General features: G+C 47.0%; 1 protein-coding gene across 1 annotated transcript in view; it reads right to left on the reverse strand.

Annotated features, from left to right (window-relative positions):
* The window catches only part of LOC138767515 (calsequestrin-2-like), a 101,035-nt gene that overhangs the window by 45,270 nt on the left and 33,105 nt on the right, over positions 1 to 22,660 (reverse strand). Inside the window, exons 3-4 of the mRNA XM_069945056.1 lie at positions 19,137 to 19,237; positions 18,941 to 19,052 (exon numbers count right to left, since the gene is read on the reverse strand). Coding sequence (XP_069801157.1) covers positions 18,941 to 19,052; positions 19,137 to 19,237 — 213 coding nt within the window. The remainder of the gene's footprint in view (positions 1 to 18,940; positions 19,053 to 19,136; positions 19,238 to 22,660) is intronic.

A 22,660-nucleotide genomic window follows, 5' to 3' on the forward strand; every position in this document is an offset into this window, starting at 1 on the left:
ACCTGGGCGGCCGCTGCAGTAAGTATCATGGTGCTGCCAGATCTGTGTCCTCACCTGGACGGCCGCTGCACTAAGTATCATGGTGCTGCCGGATCTGTGTCCTCACCTGGGCGGCTGCTGCTGCAGTAAGTATCATGGTGCTGCCAGATCTGTGTCCTCACCTGGGCGGCTGCTGATGGTTCTTGATACTTCAGCAAGGTAAGATACTATATGCTGCTTTGTCTTTTTGAGCTGGAAGCCTGGCCTGTGTGTCAGGAGGATAATTGGAGATATATATATATATATATATGTATATATATGTAGGTTGTATGAGGCTTTTACGCCTCAAATGTTTTGTTTCAATATCTTTCACTTTTTTACATTGGTTGTGCAAGTCCTGTTAGACTGCTTCACTATATGAGTGACCTATGTGACTATAGTGTGTGTATATGAACACAGCTTTAGAGCTGCTCGTTGTGTATTAGTACACCTGCTGTCTCATTATTTTCTCCAGTACTGCTACAATGAAGCTATGAAACTATGTGTGTGTGTGAACACAGCCATAGAGCTGCTAATTGTGTACACCTGTTACCTCATTACTTTCTATAGTACTGCTACCAGATGATGCAGTAAAGCTCTGAAACTGTGTGTGTGAACACAGCCTTAGAATTGTAGTTGTGTACTGTGTATACCTGCTGTCTGATTACTTTTCCAGTATTGCTATCAGAGAATACAATGAAGCTATAAAACTGTGTGAACACAGCCTTAGAGTTATTGTGTAGTAGTAGTAGTAGATACACCTCCTGTCTAATAACTTTCACAAATACTGCAGATGATGCACTGACCCTATGGAGCTTCTGTGTGCTACTCCAGTGCTGCCATTTAAGAATGCAGTGAAACTGCTGTGTGTGAACACGGCCTTAGAATTGTTAGTTGTATGCTATGTACACCTGCTGTCTATTTACTTTCACTATACTGCTATTAGATGATACAGTGATCATGTGGAGCTTCTGTGTGCTGACATTTAAGAATGCAGTGAAGCTACTGTGTGTGAACACTGCCTTAGAATTGTAGTGTATTGTGTACACTTGCTGTCTGATTTCTTTCACTATACTGCTATCAGATGATGCAGTGTCCTATGAAGTTACTGTGTGTGTGAACACAGCCTTGGAGTCTGAAGTTGTGTACTGTGTAACACCTGCTGTCTCATTACTTCCACTAATGGTGCGTTTACACAGACAGAATTATCTGACATATTTTTGAAGCCAAAACCAGGAACAGACTATAAACAGGGATCAGGTCATAAAGGAAAGACTGAGATTTCTTCTCTTTTCAAAGCCATTCCTGGTTTTGGCTAACAAAATCTGTCAGATAAATCTGTCTGTGTAAACGCACCATTATACTCAGATGATGCAGTAGACATACAAGACTACTGTGTGTGTGTGAACACAGCCTTAGAGCTGCTGGATGTGTACTGGATACACCTGTTGTCTGATTACTTTCCCTAATGCTGCGTTTACACACACAGATTTATCTGACAGATTTTGGATGCCAAAGCCAGGAATGGATTTGAGAACAGGAGAAATCTCAGTCTTACCTTTATCACCTGTTCCCAGTTTATAATCTGCTCCTGGTTTTGGCTTCCAAAATCTGTCAGATAAATCTGTCTGTGTAAACGCACCATAATACTGCCATCAGATGATATAGTGACCATATGGAGCTATGTGTGTGTGAGCACAGCCTTAGGGTATATTCACACGGGCGGGCAGGTCCTGGCAGTTCCCATACACTACATACTTGGTGCGGTCTAAACGACCGCAGCGAGTATGTAATTCTGCCGCCCTTAACCCCTTCTGCTCCCGCCCGGCTCCCCCGCTGTAAGCATACTTTACCTGTCCTCGCTGCACGGGTCCGGCGTCCTGCTCTCCCGCCCGGCCAATCAGTGGCTGCAGCTGGGCAACACACTAATTGGCCGGACGGGAGAGCAGGACGCCGGACCCGTGCAGCAAGGACAGGTAATGTATGCTGCTTACAGCGGGGGAGCCGGGCGGGAGCAGAAGGGGTTAAGGGCGGCAGAATTACATACTCGCTGCGGTCGTTTAGACCGCACCAAGTATGTAGTGTATGGGACCTGCCGGGCTCGCAGCGAGAATCTCGCTGCGAGCCCGCCCATGTGAATATACCCTTAGAGCTGCTGGATGTGTACTGGATACACCTGTTGTCTGATTACTTTCCCTAATACTGCCATCAGATGATATAGTGATTCTATGAAGCCTTTGTGCGCTGCTCCAGTGCTGCTATTTAATAATGCAGTAAAGCTACTGTGTGTGTGAATACGGCCTTAGGATTATAGATGTAAACTGTCTGGTTATCTTAGTACTGTTATCAGATGATGCAGTGACCTATGAAACTACATGCTTAGAGCTGCTGTATGTGTACTGTGCACACCTGTTGTCTAGTTACACTCTGTAATACTGTGTACACCTGTTGTCTAGTTACACTCTGTAATACTGTGTACACCTGCTGTCTTATTACTCTCTGTAATACTGTGTACACCTGCTGTCTTATTACTCTCTGTAATACTGTGCACACCTGTTGTCTAGTTACTCTCTGTAATACTGTGTACACCTGCTGTCTAGTTACTCTCTGTAATACTGTGTACACCTGCTGTCTAGTTACTCTCTGTAATACTGTGCACACCTGTTGTCTAGTTACTCTGTAATACTGTGCACACCTGTTGTCTTATTACTCTCTGTAATACTGTGCACACTTGCTATCTAATTACTCTCTGTAATACTGTGTACACCTGCTGTCTAGTTACTCTCTGTAATACTGTGTACACCTGCTGTCTAGTTACTCTCTGTAATACTGTGTACACCTGCTGTCTAGTTACTCTCTGTAATACTGTGTACACCTGCTGTCTAGTTACACTCTGTAATACTGTGTACACCTGCTGTCTAGTTACTCTCTGTAATACTGTGTACACCTGCTGTCTAGTTACTCTCTGTAATACTGTGGACACCTGCTGTCTAGTTACTCTCTGTAATACTGTGTACACCTGCTGTCTAGTTACTCTCTGTAATACTGTGCACACCTGCTTTCTAGTTACTCTCTGTAATACTGTGTACACCTGCTGTCTAGTTACTCTCTGTAATACTGTGCACACCTGTTGTCTAGTTACTCTGTAATACTGTGCACACCTGTTGTCTTGTTACTCTCTGTAATACTGTGGACACCTGCTATCTAATTACTCTCTGTAATACTGCTATCAGATGATGCAGTGACCCTATGGAGTTTCTGTGTGCCGCTGCAGTACTGCTACTGAAGGACGCAGTAAAGCTATGAAGCTGCTATGTGTGAACACTGCCTTAGAATTGTTGGCACTCTGCACTAGTCTGTTAGTCGGCCGGTCAGTCTGGCACAATTTCCATCCTTGGATGTAGCAGGATTCTGCTGACAACTTCTGGAGGGGAGAAAGCTTTGGAAAAGCTCAAGTCACTTGGCTCCAGATCCTGCAAGATTCCACTTTCAGGTGGCAGGGAAGTCATTTGTGGATTGCAACTTGTTCTCAGAAGAGACAATGACTGCTTAATATTGTACATCTGAATGATCATCTACAGGCTGAACTGGATGGAGTCAGAGGTCATGGCTCCTTCAGATGAACAAAAACCTTGTTCAAAGTTTTTTCTTAATAATTAAAAAAAAAAGTCTATTACTATAGTTGAGCAGTATAGTTGGCTGCCCGATCCCCACAGTTTGGAGACTGGTCCTACGTTGTAAGGGGGCAGATGGTCACTCCAATATAAAGATAGTTGGATCTGTATTGGACATTCTCATGAAAGCCCTTTTTCATATGATCAGGTCCATTATCTGCCCCAGTCTAATAAGAAAAAAAAAACTTCTATTTTGGTCCACAGTCCGTAGGAATTCTAGGACTGAAGGTAAAGGAAAGAATCCTGCACAAGAAGGACCAGACGTCTCGGAGGCCTTGGGGATGGGGACAAGAACTTGTGACTACGTCTTTTCTGACTATTTATTTCCATAATGAGAGAGGTCTGTACCAGTGTTATATGATAGGAAAGGCTACCATATTGAATTTCACAATCTGAGGAAGCTGCAGTATGTGGGATCTAGGATCTGTAGGTCCCTCCTAGAAAAATGATGTTATCTGACCATGTATACCAGCATATATCTGTCTGCAGACAAAAGCTGCATATTCCTTTACATCAAGACCTTTGTACGAGGCAATTGGCATTCTTTTCAATTTACAGCCCTTCTGTTTGGAATCATCTCGGCTCCATCTACAGTCACCAAGCTGATGTCTATTGTACTTTGACTGAGAAAATTGAAGCTCATCATTGTTTCTGGCATGGAACAATTCCTAGGGAGGAGAATAGATCCCCAGTCTGTGACTCTCTTCCTCCAGAGATAATACAGAAGTTGACACAAGTCGGGGTTCTCGGCACTCCCCAGTTGCTGTCACTTCATCTCATACCCTTGGGTCTTATGTCTACACTGGAAATAACACCCAGAGACAAGGATAGCTTCCCCTGCTCAATGGCAGCAGTCTCCCAATGAAGTGGGTAGAGAAAACCATTGATGTACCAAGCAGACAGTGGGGCGCGTGTATGCAGGAGCAACGAGCAAAGGAGCCTTAATCCCCATCAGAGATGTTGCTGGCATCCAACATATGAAGGGAATACTAGTCCACTCCAGCACACCAATCTATGGAAAGCTATCAGCATAAGATCAAAACCGCATCTAGGATGGCGCATATCAATCTTTATAGGGGCACTAGCAGCATTACTACTGGGGGCAGAGGCATTTTGTCTGCTGGCAATCTATGCTGCGATGTAAACCTGTCGGAGGAACAGTCTCTGGACCAGAAGCTTTCTGGTAAATCGCATGGACGGCCTATTCTTCCTATTGAAGGTTCAAATTGGGAAATTTTTTTTCCTCACTCCTATAAAGCCCAGAGTCTTGCAGAATCTCAGACAAGGTTGGGCCTTGGTCAGCCTCATTTGCCCCTATTGACCCAAGAGGGCATGGTTCACAATGGTGAGCCCCCTGCCTAAGAATCTTCTGGGAACTCCCCCAGTCTCCCCAGCTACTGACTCAGAGCAGCAGAGATTACTCCCAGCGTCCCTGCCAGGTGTGGGCAGAGTCTAAAAATCTTGCAAGTAGCAAGTCTATGGATTCATGATGGCCTCTTATTATCTAAAAGCATGGCGCTAATTCCATAGGAATAATCTGGAGGCTTCTGTATACCCTCAGTTAATAACTCAAGAGGGCAGGCTTGTCCGAAGCTTGACTGCCGTCAACAAGGTGGGAACTGATATGCTGTCAAAGTGGTGACCACTCTTCTGCAGTCCAGAGCCACAACTGCCTACAGAACCTACCTGAAGGTAAAGAAGTTTGAAGCCTGGTGGGTGAAGTCTCTTCCACATTTCCATTGTTACAATCCATTTCTTCAGAATGGTTTAGAGAAGAGATTAAACATCAGAGTTTACATCTCTGTGATCCTAGACAGAAGATTATGGCATGATGGGCTGATGCAGAGATTTATCAAGGCCACCCAGAGAATTGGGCCTACTATCTCGGACACATCCCCATCTGGGATTTGGAACTCTTAGTGGATCAGCTCTGTGAGACTTTACTAGTTGACTTCTTGTCTCAGAAACTCTGCTTTCTGTCCGTTGTTACCTCAGCAAACCGGGTAAGTAAAATTCCAGCACTGGGGCGTCGGAGCCCTGCCTTATTTTCCTGTAGGATTGGGTGTTGGTGAGAATTTTACCCAAAGGTTGCATCTTTAATTTAAAACAAATCGACAGATTTGAGTTGCCTTTGTTCCTGCTGAAACCCTTGAATGAAGAAGAGTTGAAGAAAAGCAAGAATCTGCAGATCCTTAAAGTCTAAGTGGATAATACAGCCCAGTCAGTATTCTACCAGGAAGGCAGGTTTAAAGTACCTCAGCCTATTAGAGCCCCCTTTACAAGGGCAATGTCCACGCATTCTGTACTTGACAAAATCTGCATGACTGCTTCATACTTATAGACTGGACATTAGGTCATACGAACAACCTTCAGAAGGGTGGTTATGGCAAATAAATGTCCCCTCCCCTTATGTGGCTTGCTACATCCCCATTCGTGCTGCTGCTTAGGACGTAAGGGAAAGGGTAATTTTTTTACTTACCGTAAATTATCTTTCCTGTAGTCCTAAGCAGCAGCATGGACTACCCTCCCAAATGTTTTCTTAAGTATTGTCGTTAGAATTACACAAGGAGCCTAGGTTAGGCCAGGTTCTTATAGGCGGGGTTCAATTAAGTCTTTAATTGCTTGTTACCATCTGTCCTATCATTGCAGGGAGATAGAATCTTCCCCATTCGTGCTGCTGCTTAGGACTACAGGAAAGATAATTTACGATAAGTAAAAAATTACCCTTTGTGTGTGTGTGAGGAAATACTATCGTGCATTTTCTAAAGTCGGTACTAAAAAAGAAATTGACATAGACTAGACAGTCAGTAAATGTTCTGGGTTATCAGGCTGTCGCACTTAGAGGCCACGTACACATGACGTCCTTTCCTTCCCGTTTATTATTATGGCAGTTCGGCCACCGGTTAGTGCAGTGACAGCTGTCGGGCCATTATTCTGGATCAGGGGGACTAATCGCCCTTTCAGTGTGTTTAATTGAAAAATCCATTGAGTTTAAAGGGAACCAATCAGTAGCATTCTGCTGCTGGAAACCAGATCAGCACAGTATAGATCACTGTGCAGCTTGCGGAGCATATACCAGCCGCGGCTGCAGCAGTGGCTTTACATTGGGGTAAAAAGATGTTCTACTATGCCACAGGGGGCCGGGAGAGAGGCAGCAACTAGTCATCTGGGCGGGTAGCTGCCTGTGACTAGCCACCACTGACTGCCTGTCAGCACACAGTGCGGGATGACTGACAGGTAGAGAGACCTGTTAGTGGCCAATCATTCCCGCACTGACTAGTCAGGGGTGATTCCCTACCCTGATGACTAGTTGCTGCCCAATCACAGGCTTTTCTGAAGCTGCAGAGGTGATGTATTACAGTTTAGAGCAAGGGCTGCATGAACATTGCTAAAGACATATATGTGGTGTCCTACCACAGGTGTTGCGTATATATACACCGCTCGCAAAAGTCTGTACTTATTGTATTATTGTAGTGATGAAAGCAGTTCTAAGTTTCGCCACTAGAGGTCGCTATATTGTGTATTTGGAAGCCGCACAGCTGAAGGATGTAAAGGTTTACTATTCCTTGTATGTCACCAGAATATGTAGACCAGTAGGAATCTTTCTTCTGTCCGATCATCTCTCTCCTTGTTTTCTTCTGTTGCACTCTTGACCTATTCACAGCGCACCTTACATGCTGGGAGGAAGTAAGTCATATGGGTGGAGGAGGTTAGACAAGGTCTTTCGTGTGGGACAGTGTGGAGGAAAGACACAAGCCAGATAGCTCTCCACAGTGGTCCTATCTGGGCCCTGGCCCTCTGCCAGGTCCCCGCACCTTAGTTCAGTCTTAGCTAGCAAGACAGTATACCTCTCACAACTTTTCTACAAGTAACACTACATAGCACCATGCAGTGTTAAAACCTCTTAGGAGAGGACAAGCCAGAGACAACCTCAACCCACGCCGTGGACAAGGAGAAGTCACAGAGCAGGACAGTATCCGCAAGAAACAGAGCCAGGAACTAGATAGAGCAAAGTTGCAGTAGCCTATGAACTCTATCTCGCAGCACGGGTGTCAGCAGGGAACCCTCAGAATTCCGCTCATCACAGCTAACAAGGTCTGGGGCCTGTGTCACCCATTAGGAAAGTTCAGCCGAGTCTAGTGGGCATAAGGTGGTGTGAAGACTAACTCTTAAGTCAATACACGGACATAGGTGTTCTTCTTCTAAGCGTGCTGTCCCACTAGGGGTGTTACTGCTGTTCACACCCTTCGCAAAAGTCTGTACTTTTTGTGGTCTTATTGCAGCCAAAGTAGTATTAAGTGATGACCATTAGATGTCGCTATGTTATGTATTTAAGTGTGAAAGCTGCACAGCTGAAGTGTTTTCAAAGGGTTATTGTATTTGTGTACCAGGTTCTATCACCTCTTCCCTTTCTACTCTTCTGTTGCACTCTTACACGCTGGATAGGAAGTTAGTCCCTTGGGTGAGGGAGGGGTCTTAGTTGAGCTTTGGTGGAGAAAGGACGCAGCTCAGATAGCTCTCCACAGTGGTCCTACCTGGGCTCTGGCTCTCTGCCAGGTCCCCTCTACAGAAGAGGAGTAGTCTTAGTCAGTACCCCGCATGGGTAGGACGCAGGACAGTGCTCTCTTACAAATTTCTTTTTTTAAGTGCCTGTACCCCGAGTGATGCAGTGCTAAACCTCTCAAGAGAGGACTAGCCAACAGATCATCTCAACCCACTACAGAGCCAAAGACCTAGGAACTGATCCGGGTGGAGCAAAGTTACTGAAAAGTCTAGGAACTCAATCTCGCAGCGTGAGTGTCAGCAGGAAACCCTCAGCACTCTGCTCATCACAGGTAAAAAAGTCTGGGGCCTGTGTCACCCATTAGTACGGTTCAGCCAAAGCTAGTGGGCATAAGGTGGTGTGAAGACTATAGGAAAGTCAATACACGGGCACAGGTTACTACAAGTATTCTTCTCTACACTTCAACATCCCGGCAGAGCACATTACTACTTGGGTTGAGACTCTCATGGCACCCTCCTCTCTACTACCTCAGTACAACTCTACTACATCCTACAGATCTGGTGGTTCTATGTATATGTATTTATTGGAACTCTATCAGAGCTCATCTGTATCACCTGCTGCACATTTGCCAATAGTAAACCAAGTCAACTTTATCTATGGTGTCTGTGATTATTCACCACCACCTGCACAGCATACACACCGCAACCTTGGGACATCTCCCCTCTCTGTGCATGGCGGGTCCTACTAGTATTCAGGAGGGTCATTTCACCGCTCTGGACACCTGTGACTACACTAACCCAAGGGACCTGGTAGCAACCCGGCAGGACACCGACCACAGGGGAAAAGGGAACAACCGGCCTTACACCTTAAGGCTGCGTTCACACTACGTATATTTCAGTCAGTATATTTCAGTCAGTATTGCAACCAAAACCAGGAGTGGATTAAAAACACAGAAAGGATCTGTTCACACAATGTTGAAATTGAGTGGATGGCCGCCATATAACAGTAAATAACTGCCATTATTTCAATACAACAGCCGTTGTTCTAAAATAACAGCAAATATTTGCCTTTAAATGATGGCCATCCACTCAATTACATCATTGTGTGAACAGATCCTTTCTGTGTTTTTAATCCACTCCTAGTTTTGGTTGCAATACTGACTGAAATATACTGACTGAAATATACATATACTGACTGAAATATACGTAGTGTGAACGCAGTATATAAGCAGGCGTGCCGTCACACCTGTGTGCCCATCAGGCACTGGCGTCACGTGACAAACCATAAGGTCCGGCTGTATCTCGGCCATTCACCACAGGAGTGGTGTCACACTTCCATCTAGCAAGTGACTGGCCGTCCCACCGCTACAACATCATCTGGGGGCTCATCACATAAGTATTCTACCTCATCCTCCAACATCCCGGTAGAGCACAGTACTACATGGGTTTAGACTCTCACGGCATCCTCCTCTCTGCTACTCTGTTTCTTCGTATCACTCAGCACGTCTATATCCTACACTGCACTTCTACTATAGATCTGGTCGTTGTATTGTCAAGTATTTATTTGGAACGATTGTCAAGTGTGTTCTCAAGTGCTTTACCCAGAGAAACGTCATATCATTGACTCTGTATGACCTGCTGCACATTTGCAAATAGTAAACCGGCTTAACTACCTTTAAGATTTCTCGCAGTCCACCGACACAGTACACCACCTAACCTTGGGACACTTCCCCTTTCTGTGGGTGGCAGTTCTGATAGTCCAGGAGGGTCACTACACCACTCTGGCGATCCATGATCACTTTAACCCAAGGGACCCAGTAGCATCCCGGCAGGACACTGACCACAGGGGAGAAGGTACAACCAACCTTGTGTAACCCCCGGAGAGGATTTAGGGAGAACAGCAGGTGCAGCTTATGAGAAAGGCACACAAACTACATTTCCCATCTCTCCCTGGGACAGTGAGCTGAGGGGAGCAGGAAGTGATGCTGCGCTGGGAGGAAGAAGGGGAGAGACAGAGAGAGACAGTGCATGGTGGGCAGCATGGTCTGAGGAGAGGAGACCACCTCCTGTGCTGGCTGTGTCAGGGGTAACAGAGAGAGACCTGACAGCTGAGAGAGGAAGGACTGAGCCCAGACAGGACCCCCCAGCTCCTGTGTGTCCAGTGAGGAGAATCCTGCCACCCACTCCCTCTGTGAGATCCTTCCTAAATGCTGCTGCTCCATGTTGGAAACCTGGACTGAGCCTGGGGTGTAGATCAGCAGCAAAAGAGTGAGTAACCCTTTGTATCCTGGCTGGTGAAGCTGTGGCTGGACAGTGACAATTAAAGAATCACAGCTTAGACCTTGTTGGAATATGTTCTGTTCACAAGAGCTGTGACCTGGTGGATTGTTCAAGTTGCAACTCCTTTGTTATTAAGTGCACCAACAACTTCTAAAGCGCGCCAACGTCCGCGGCAACTGGGCCCCAGCGTATAGACATTTATCTTACTATATGGCTGCAGCCTCATTTATTACATATAGTCAGTGTGGATGTATGTGCCGGCTTGGTGTGCAGTGACTGTGTGTGATGAGAGTCACCTCCTAGAGTCTAAATTGTTAGAGTGCTCACACTAGTCACCCTGTTTACCAAACAACCCCCCTTCCTGCTGCTGAAGTGTTTCACTTTCAGGGGGAGAGTTCTGTGTTGCCACATTTATTTTTATATCATATCCATTCCCTGTTTATTCATACCCCATTGTCAAGCCCAGTATTGATTTTACCAAGCATTAAATTGGTTCCTGTTTCCATGTTACTTCTCTCTGTGAGTATATCACTTATAGTGTATTGAGTGTGTACCGAGCTAGGTGGGGGTTTCCTGAGTCAACCCCTGGCAGAAGAGTGACAACCTCCTGCATACCAAGCAAGCTCTTGTCAAGACTCAGGTGGAGGCACTGCGCTGAGTGAGAAGGTGAAACAAACCAAAACCCCCCTCCTTACACTGGAAGCTCCATTAGGGGGTGTTACATTGGAGGCACTGCTGAGATCGAACATGGCTGAGAAAGCCCAGTCAAGTACAGCTGCCACAGACTTTATTACTGCAAAAGATGTGTTAACATGGTGTATAGAAACTAATACAACAATAGAACATAGCTTTGCCATCGATGGAGAGCTTAATGGCGCTTCAGATGATAATATATTACGAATAGCAAGCAGACTGCAGGAAGTTATCCAACCCAGAGTTGTTGATCGTCGTAGTACCAGTAGAAGTGTAATCTCTACAGCTCTTATCACAACTGAGAGGTTATTAGAGAGAGCGTACTTCCCTGCCATTATTGCTGTTCCACAAGAATATGGTGGACGATGGAGGATTGTCTGGCCACTGGAGCCCACCGCAGAAGGCATACCTCCAGTGCTGAGCCCACAGCGTAGAGGGTCTGGTAGATGCTTGCCCCCCACTCCTCCCAGAGTCACGGCTGAAGAAACTCCCACTACTAATGTGCTGGTTGCCGCCATGGAGAGACTAGTGGGTCAGTTTGCAAAAATGAACCCAGAAGGAAATTACAGGAGGTTGAGGACATTCTCCGGCTTAGTTCCCACCCCAGCTGGGGAAGAGGGATATGAAACTTGGAGGGATGTTGCTTTGCAGTACTTGGAAGAATGGCAGTGCTCTGATGCAGTAAAGAGGCAAAGGATAGTAGAAAGCCTGAAAGGACCAGCAATGGAAATAGTGCAAGCTGCTTGGCGAGGTAAACCCCAAGTGACATCTCAGGACTACATGACTGCTCTTGAAGATGCTTTTGGGTCACCTGAGGATGCCACAGACCTCCTCTACAAGCTTCGGATCACGTATCAAGAGGCAGGGGAAAAGATGTCTGATTACCTCTATAGGTTGGACAAGCTGATCTACAGAGTAGTGTCCAAAGGCGGACTTGACTCTAAGGAAGTGGACAACTGCCGTCTTGATCAAATGCTCCGGGGTGCTTTGACTAATGATCCGATTGCTCAGAGGCTGAGATGCACTGACCGGGACAAGATTCCAATCTCTTTCCATCAGCTGCTTAAGCAAGTTCGGCAAGAAGAAGCTACTTTAATGGCCAGAGAGCAAACAGTGAAAAAAGTAGCAGCCATTGCTCCCAAACCTCAATTAAGTCAACGTGAAGAAGAGCTGTTAAAAATTGTTGAGAAACAAGGGGAGCAGATTGCTCAGCTCTTAAATGTTCATACAAAAGACGTTGAACGGTTGAAGCAGGCTACCCACAAGGTCTCTGAGAGACAACAAAGTCCCCAACAGAGGGCTAGCAGTAGCTCTACCAGACGTGGAGATAAGAATCCAGAGGGATGCTTTGTGTGCGGAAGTTTTGATCACATGGCTCGTCACTGCTCTATGAAGTGGTCTTCCAAGAGGTCACCCTCCCCCCTCACAAAGAAAAATTATCAGTCAAAAAACGGGGAAGGGGGTCAGTAGAGTGCAGTACTGACCCCCATTTAGTCACCCAGGTTTGCTCAGCCACTCCAGAAGTCCATAATCACAGACTACTCCCAGGAGGCCTAATGGGACCTGCTCCCCATGTCCCGGCCTATATCAATGGACACCCGTGCACAGTCTTACTGGATAGTGGGTCTCAGGTCTCCATTATATTTGAGAAATGGTACCAAAGATATCTGCCTGATGTGCCACTGCAACCACTATCTGGATTAGTTGTCTGGGGACTCAGCGAGCAAAGCTACCCCTATCGGGGATATGTAACAGTCTCCCTTCGGTTCCCTAAATACTAATAACCCGCATGCATCATATGTCCTGGGGGGAGTTACTCTGGGAGAGTCACTGATGGAGAAGGATCTGGGTGTACTTGTAGATAATAGACTACAGAACAGTACACAATGTCAGTCAGCTGCTTCTAAGGCCAGTAGGATATTGTCATGCATTAAAACAGGCATGGACTCTCGGGACAGGGATATAATATTACCGCTTTATAAAGCTTTGGTGCGGCCCCATCTGGAGTATGCCGTCCAGTTTTGGAACCCGATTCATAAAAAGGATGTTCTAGAGCTGGAGAGGGTACAAAGACGGGCAACTAAACTAATAAGGGGAATGGAGCATCTTAGTTATGAGGAGAGATTAAAAGAATTACATTTGTTTAGTCTGGAGAAGAGACGTTTAAGGGGAGATATGATTAACTTATTTAAATATATAAATGGCCCCTACAAGAGATATGGGGAAAAGATGTTCCAGGTAAAACCCCCTCAAAGGACAAGAGGGCACTGCCTCCGCCTGGAGAAAAAAAGGTTCAATCTCCGGAGGCGACAAGCCTTCTTTACCATGAGAACTGTGAATCTGTGGAACAGTCTACCACAGGATCTGGTCACAGCAAAAACAGTAGAGGGCTTCAAAACAGGGCTAGACAAGTTCTTAGACCAAAATAATATAGATGCATATGTATAGAACATATCACCCCTCCCCCTTCCCTGTATCCATCCCCTCCTTGGTTGAACTTGATGGACATGTGTCTTTTTTCAACCGTATTAACTATGTAACTATGTAAAGCCATAGTGGGAGTGGAGAAAGAAATACCCATTGTGGCCTTGGTGTGCCCTGAAGCAGAAGCTGATTCAAAAGAGATACCAATCATAGTGGGGACCAATGCCAACATCTTCCGTACCCTAGCACAGTGGTGCCGAGAAGTTGGGGGAGAGAATTACTCACAGACCCTTACGATCCACCCGATCTGCTTGGAAGCATATGTAAAGAAAGAGAAAGAAGAAAAGAAGGAGCTTTGTGCTGAATGTTTTGACTCATGCTTCGAAGGCAGCAATTTGAAGACAGAAGAGCGTAAATTGGTGATACAAGGAATGATGGAAAGAGCGGCTGCCTTTTCCTTAGGGGATTGGGATCTTGGATTGGCTCGAGGAGTGCAGCATCACATTAGGCTGACAGATGAGAAGCCTTTCCGTGAGAGGTCACGAAGATTAGCCCCTGCAGATTTTGAAGATGTCCGACGGCACCTGTATGGCTTACTAGGGACAGGAGTAATCATAGAGTCTAACAGTCCCTATGCTTCACCTATTGTAATAGCGAGAAAGAAAAATGGAGATATTCGAATGTGCGTGGACTACCGCACTTTGAACAGCCGTACTGTCCCTGATCAATACACTGTACCCAGAATTGACGAAGCATTAGACTGTCTTCAGGGGAGCCAGTGGTTTTCTGTGTTGGATCTGCGGAGTGGTTATTACCAGATCCCCATGAGTGAGGAAGATCAAGAAAAAACAGCCTTTATCTGCCCCATCGGCTTCTACCAGTTCCAGAGAATGCCTCAGGGAGTCTCCGGTGCTCCAGCAACATTCCAGAGATGTATGGACAAGGTGGTGGGAGATATGAACGTCCGTGAAGTTTTGGTCTACCTAGATGATTTGATCATATTTGGGCGTTCACTTGAAGAACATAACCAGAGACTGTTTAAGGTACTTGATCGTCTGATGGTCAATGGGCTGAAGCTGTCGTTGGAAAAGTGCCGACTTTGTCAGACTTCTGTTAAGTATGTCGGACACATTGTGAGTCGAGATGGGATTTCTACTGACCCAGCTAAAGTGGAAGTGGTAGTCAACTGGCCCAGGCCCACCAAGCTTGGGGAGCTTCGGTCCTTCTTGGGATTTTGTGGATATTATCGGAGATTTGTACCACAGTACTCAAAGGTTGCCAAGCCTTTAACAGCCCTCACTCAAGGGTATCCCCCTCCACGTGGCCAAGCAAAATCAAAGAAATCAGAAAGAAAAACATACTTCCGAGTCAGTGAACCTTTTGGAGAAAGGTGGACCCCGGCGTGTGAAGAAGCGTTCAAGAAGCTAAAAGCTTGTTTAACACAAGCTCCTGTGCTAGCCTATGTGGATCCCAGTCGGCCCTATGTGCTACATGTAGATGCTTCATTTGAGGGACTAGGAGCAGTATTGTACCAAGATTATGAAGGCACTCTACGCCCAGTTTATTACGTCAGCAGAGGATTGACTCCCAGTGAACGCAACTACCCAGTCCACAAATTGGAATTTCTGGCGCTAAAGTGGGCAGTAGTGGACAAACTGCATGACTACCTTTATGGTGTCCACTTTGAAGTTCACACTGACAACAACCCTCTGACCTATGTAAGGACTACAGCCAAACTTGATGCAACAGGGCACAGGTGGCTTGCTGCTTTGGCAATATATGACTTCAGCTTGAAGTATCGTCCTGGCAGCACGAATGTAGATGCCGACGCCTTATCTCGCTTGCCTGGCCAACCTCCAGGATCTGAAGAAGACGTTTGGATTGAAGTTCCTGCCCCAGAGGTTAAGGCTATGTGTCACTTTCAGACTGCCAAGACTGTTCCAGCGCAAGGCTGTGTTCATTTTTTGGGAGCTCCAGAGGAAGCCCTTCCCCCCATGTTTTGTCATTTGACCAGGGTCAAGACTGATTCCCTACCGCAGCTGACACGGGATCAGATTGAGAAGGCACAACAAGAGGACCCTTCTGTAGGGGTGGTGCGTTGGTCAGTGAAACGGGGATTGAGGCCAGAACGAAGTGCTCTCAAGACAGAAGAATCAATGCTGCTTGCTCGTCAGATAGAGTCCTTAGTTGTGAGAAAAGGACTGCTATATCGGAAGTCTCCACGTAAACAAGGAAAAGTTCCTCAACAGCTGGTGTTACCCACTCAATTCAGAGAACTGGCCTTAAGGGCTTTGCATGACGATCATGGGCACTTGGGCATAGAAAAGACAACTAGTCTCATTACTGATCGATTTTACTGGCCGAAAATGGAGGCTGACATCGAGAGGTATTGCAAGCATTGTGAGCGGTGCATAATGAGGAAGACTCTGCCCACTCGATCAGCTCCCCTTGTCAATCTTACCAGTGATGGCCCACTCGAGTTGGTGTGTATCGACTTCCTGTCCATTGAACCGGATGAAGGAAACGTGAGCAACGTACTAGTGGTTACTGATCATTTCACCCGATATGCTCAAGCATACCCCACTAAAGATCAAAGAGCTACTACGGTAGCCAAGACTCTGTGGGAGAAATTCTTTGTGCATTACGGGCTGCCAGCACGCATCCACTCTGATCAAGGAAGAGACTTTGAGAGTCGGCTGATTCGAGAGTTATGTGAAATATGTGGAATCAAAAAGTCCAGAACAACTCCTTTTCATCCTCAGGGGGACCCACAGCCTGAAAGGTTTAATCGCACCCTACTCAATATGCTGGGTACCCTGGACCAGCAAAAGAAAGGGCAGTGGAGCCGGCATATAAGTCAGCTGGTCCGCGCCTACAACTGCACCAAGAATGAGTCCACAGGATACTCTCCTTATTTCCTCATGTTTGGCAGAGAGGCCAGACTTCCTGTAGATGTCTGCTTTGGGGTGTCTACTGATCAGACATCAGGAAGGACATACCTTAGGTATGTGTCACAACTGAGAGAAGAGTTGAAGAGCGCTTACCAGCTGGCTGAACAGGCCTCAAATCGCTCAGGCCAAAGGAACAAAGCTCGGTATGATAGAAGAGTTCGAGAGCACATTTTGCAGCCTGGAGACAGAGTCCTCATTCAACAATTGGGTCTGCATGGGAAACACAAATTAGCTGATCGATGGCGCTCAGAACCCTTTATTGTAGTGGAGAAATTGTCAGGCATCCCTGCTTATCGAGTGAAACCAGAGCGAAATAAAGGGACTACCAAGACTTACCACCGCCAGCATCTGTTACCTATTGGAGAAAATGTCTGTTCCAGAAGTCCTGTGACTGAGGAAGTACGGGGTAAAGCTAAGCCTCCAAGAAGGAGTAATCGGCTGTGTCAACCAGTCAGCCCAGTGATAAACCCTGAGGACAGTGAAAGTGAGTCTACTGATGACTGGGGACTGGATTACAGCTGGGTCGATGGCCCTTCTACTGTTGTGGAAGATGCTGAAGATTGGTCACCAGATGGGGATGAACCAATGGAATACTCCCCTGACTGTTCCCATCTTACATTGGGGGAGACTGTGGAAGAAAGGTTGCCTGATGAAGAAGCCAATGAAGTAGAACTTGACCCACAGCACGAAGTCCAAGAGTCAGGGGTGGAGGAAGGGACCCCCACAGTACACACTCGCCCCAAGAGAGATATTAGACCCCCCATGATGCTAACTTATGATGATATGGGTCATGCTATCGAGGTCCCTAGAATTACATCATTACACTCAAATAGCATAGGGTCCAACTGCAACCATGTGTGGCGTGGCAGTGATTGGGGTGTGCCTGAGTGTAGAGTTGGTCAGGATGCTTTAACTCTATTTCACTTTTCAGGTGGTGAGCCAACTTTTAGTGCTTCTGCACCCACGCTGGCTCCCCAGGGGGAGGATGTAACCCCCGGAGAGGATTTAGGGAGAACAGCAGGTGCAGCTTATGAGAAAGGCACACAAACTACATTTCCCATCTCTCCCTGGGACAGTGAGCTGAGGGGAGCAGGAAGTGATGCTGCGCTGGGAGGAAGAAGGGGAGAGACAGAGAGAGACAGTGCATGGTGGGCAGCATGGTCTGAGGAGAGGAGACCACCTCCTGTGCTGGCTGTGTCAGGGGTAACAGAGAGAGACCTGACAGCTGAGAGAGGAAGGACTGAGCCCAGACAGGACCCCCCAGCTCCTGTGTGTCCAGTGAGGAGAATCCTGCCACCCACTCCCTCTGTGAGATCCTTCCTAAATGCTGCTGCTCCATGTTGGAAACCTGGACTGAGCCTGGGGTGTAGATCAGCAGCAAAAGAGTGAGTAACCCTTTGTATCCTGGCTGGTGAAGCTGTGGCTGGACAGTGACAATTAAAGAATCACAGCTTAGACCTTGTTGGATCTGTTCTGTTCACAAGAGCTGTGACCTGGTGGATTGTTCAAGTTGCAACTCCTTTGTTATTAAGTGCACCAACAACTTCTAAAGCGCGCCAACGTCCGCGGCAACTGGGCCCCAGCGTATAGACATTTATCTTACTATATGGCTGCAGCCTCATTTATTACATATAGTCAGTGTGGATGTATGTGCCGGCTTGGTGTGCAGTGACTGTGTGTGATGAGAGTCACCTCCTAGAGTCTAAATTGTCAGAGTGCTCACACTAGTCACCCTGTTTACCAAACAACCCCCCTTCCTGCTGCTGAAGTGTTTCACTTTCAGGGGGAGAGTTCTGTGTTGCCACATTTATTTTTATATCATATCCATTCCCTGTTTATTCATACCCCATTGTCAAGCCCAGTATTGATTTTACCAAGCATTAAATTGGTTCCTGTTTCCATGTTACTTCTCTCTGTGAGTATATCACTTATAGTGTATTGAGTGTGTACCGAGCTAGGTGGGGGTTTCCTGAGTCAACCCCTGGCAGAAGAGTGACAACCTCCTGCATACCAAGCAAGCTCTTGTCAAGACTCAGGTGGAGGCACTGCGCTGAGTGAGAAGGTGAAACAAACCAAAACCCCCCTCCTTACACTGGAAGCTCCATTAGGGGGTGTTACACTTGTAAACTAAAAGCAGGCGTGCCCTCACACCTGTGTGCCCACCTGTGCGTCACGGAGTAACACTACAAGGTCTGGCTGTATCTCGGCCAACCACCATAGAAGTGGCGTCACACCTCAACATCTAGCAAGTGACTGTCCGCTCCTCCGATGAAACATCACCCCGGAGTACACCACATACATACACAGCCCTTGCTTAATGATCAGCTGTGTAATCTAGCAGATCGGCACTCGTTTACATTATTGATCGGCACACCTTTATAGGACTCTAACACTCACGTTCTGAGTTTTCATCCTTGAAAAAGCCGATGAGTCTGGTCTCTTCCTCCATCTTGTCGAGCGCCCTCAGCTCTGCTCTATCATTGATGATCTCCACAGGGTCCTCGATCAACTAATGGGGACAGAAAGTGCTGACACCATCAAACCCCTTATCATACATAGTGATGGGAGGGAGCGGCAGCAGGCGTGTACTCACATCCAGGAGAAAATCCACCAATACGTCAGCCGCCAGCTCCCCATCAAACTCTATCACGTTGTCATCTTTGAAGACGTACAGGCTTTCCTCCTCTGTGCATCCTGAGAATACACCATAAGGAGACACAATCACCATCACAGTGAGAAGACACAATCACCATCACAGTGAGGAGACACAATCGCCATCACAGTGAGGAGACACAATCGCCATCACACTGAGGAGACACAATCGCCATCACACTGAGGAGACACAATCGCCATCACACTGAGGAGACACGATCACCATCACACTGAGGAGACACACTTACCATCACACTGAGGAGACACACTTACCATCACAGTTAGGAGACACGATCGCCATCACACTGAGGAGACACACTTACCATCACATTGAGGAGACACACTTACCATCACACTGAGGAGACACAATGGCCATCACACTGAGGAGACACAATGGCCATCACACTGAGGAGACACAATGGCCATCACAGTGATGTAGCAATATGTTATGCTCTGTATGGCCTCTAGGGGTCTCACTACTTATATTGTTCATATGGTTCAACTGTACTGTGATATCTTGTTGGTAGTTGTTCAGTAGTTTACCTCATGTGAAATGGCAGCTGAATAAAATGTCTGCTACTCACAACACTGTCTGAGCCTCTGAATAAAGCACCAACTAACAGAACATGGCGGCAGCCGGGCACAGGACCTCTGAATAGAAAGTCTGCTGTCTGTGAATACAGCTTGTGTGAAGATACAATTGTACAGTGAATCACAGCAACTGTAAGTACAGATCCCCTCATATACTGCACTATGGAGACTGGCCTGAAACCCCCTCAGAGACTGGATGTCACTTCTTCTAATCTCTCACAGACATGGAGACACTGGAAGGAAGAGTTTACTCTGTATGTGGATCTGACAGTGGCCGCCAGAGATGAGCACAGGAAAGTAAAGCTGTTTTACTACTTAGTTGGGGAAAAAGGCAGAGAAATAGCCCAGACCCTGCTCCTAGACAGCACTGACAGCCTGGCACTGACAGATATACCACATGGACAGCCTGGCACTGACAGATATACCACACGGACAGCCTGGCACTGACAGACATACTGCAGGCATTTGATAAACACTGTGACCCCAAAAAGAATGAGACAGTGGAGAGATACAAGTTCTTCTCAAGGAATCAGGAAGCTGGGGAAAGTGTGGACACATATGTGAGAGCTGAGGAGACTGGCTGCAACCTGTGGGTTTGGGGACATTAGAGATTCCCTCATCAGAGACCGTGTACTGTGTGGTATCAGAGACTCTCACCTCAGAGACAGGGTGCTGTGTGGTATCGGAGACTCTCACCTCAGAGACAGGGTGCTGTGTGGTATCAGAGACTCTCACCTCAGAGACGGGGTACTGTGTGGCATCGGAGACTCTCACCTCAGAGACGGGGTACTGTGTGGCATCGGAGACTCTCACCTCAGAGACGGGGTACTGTGTGGTATCGGAGACTCTCACCTCAGAGACGGGGTACTGTGTGGTATCAGAGACTCTCACCTCAGAGACGGGGTACTGTGTGGTATCAGAGACTCTCACCTCAGAGACGGGGTACTGTGTGGTATCAGAGACTCTCACCTCAGAGACGGGGTGCTGTGTGGCATCAGAGACTCTCACCTCAGAGACGGGGTGCTGTGGGGTGCTGTGTGGTATCGGAGACTCTCACCTCAGAGACGGGGTACTGTGTAGTATCGGAGACTCTCACCTCAGAGACGGGGTACTGTGTGGTATCAAAGACTCTCACCTCAGAGACCGTGTACTGTGTGGTATCGGAGACTCTCACCTCAGAGACGGGGTACTGTGTGGCATCCGAGACTCTCACCTCAGAGACGGGGTACTGTGTGGCATCGGAGACTCTCACCTCAGAGACGGGGTACTGTGTGGCATCGGAGACTCTCACCTCAGAGACGGGGTGCTGTGTGGTATCGGAGACTCTCACCTCAGAGACGGGGTGCTGTGTGGTATCGGAGACTCTCACCTCAGAGACGGGGTGCTGTGTGGTATCGGAGACTCTCACCTCAGAGACGGGGTACTGTGTGGCATCGGAGACTCTCACCTCAGAGACGGGGTACTGTGTGGCATCGGAGACTCTCACCTCAGAGACGGGGTACTGTGTGGCATCGGAGACTCTCACCTCAGAGACGGGGTACTGTGTGGCATCGGAGACTCTCACCTCAGAGACGGGGTACTGTGTGGTATCGGAGACTCTCACCTCAGAGACGGGGTACTGTGTGGCATCGGAGACTCTCACCTCAGAGACGGGGTACTGTGTGGCATCGGAGACTCTCACCTCAGAAACGGGGTACTGTGTGGCATCGGAGACTCTCACCTCAGAAACGGGGTACTGTGTGGCATCAGAGACTCTCACCTCAGAAACGGGGTACTGTGTGGTATCAGAGACTCTCACCTCAGAAACGGGGTACTGTGTGGCATCCGAGACTCTCACCTCAGAGAAAGATTACTGAGGGAGGAAGAACTGACATTAGAGAAAAAGCTGCTGAGCTGACTAAAGACAGCCTAAAGATGATAGAAGGGCCCAGTGATACCTCAATACTTGCAGTATCTGTGAAAGCAAGGTCCAGGTTCCCTGCAGGCTCAGTCCAGTGCAAATACTGTGGCAAAAGACATGAGAGATACAAAGAGAAATGTCCAGCATATGGGGAGAGCTGCAGGACTTGTGGCAAGATGAATCACTTCTCTTCTGTGTGTAGACAGAAACCAGGCAAACAGCACAGACAAGTCCACACAGTGACCCGGGCCACAGACAGTGACCGCACACTGAGGACATTACATGGCTGCAGCATGCAACAGAGAATGTCAATGTAGTACAACAGCCAGTAGCCAATGATGCAAAGCAGCTCTTTCACACATTTATGTTGGATGAACAGCCCATAAGATTTCAGCTGGATTGTGGAGCAAGCTGCAATGTCATACCTGTTACTCTGCTTAATAAACAGGTCACGGATAAGGTACTGGTGGTGTACAACAAAAGTGTTCTGAAACCCATAGGAACATGTAAGGTAAAATTAAGAAATCCATGTAACAGAAAGAGTTACAGAGTGGAGTTTACTGTGCTGCAGGAGGGTGATCATGTTCCTTTGTTGGGAGTTAAAGCAGCTCAAGCTATGGACTTAATAAAGGTGCAGTCTCAGAATATTATGGTTCTGGAAGTTTCTCAGAACAATGAAAATGCTAAACAAAAGGCAGAATGCAGTTTGGATTTTCAGAAAATAAAAGCAGAGTATGCTGATTTATTTGAAGGTGATGGTTGCTTGGAAGGTAAATACAAACTAGAAATCGATCATACAATACAGCCTACAAGAAGAGTACCTGTAGCTTTAATGCAACCACTTAAAGAAGAACTGCAGGATTTGCATATCAGAGGCATAATAGAACCTGTACAGGAGAGCACAGACTGGATAAGCAGTTTGGTGGTAGTGAAAAAACCATCAGGCAAGTTAAGAATATGTATTGATCCTAAGC

This window comes from Dendropsophus ebraccatus, chromosome 11 (assembly GCF_027789765.1).
Source record: "Dendropsophus ebraccatus isolate aDenEbr1 chromosome 11, aDenEbr1.pat, whole genome shotgun sequence".
In the NCBI taxonomy this organism is placed as follows: domain Eukaryota; kingdom Metazoa; phylum Chordata; class Amphibia; order Anura; family Hylidae; genus Dendropsophus; species Dendropsophus ebraccatus.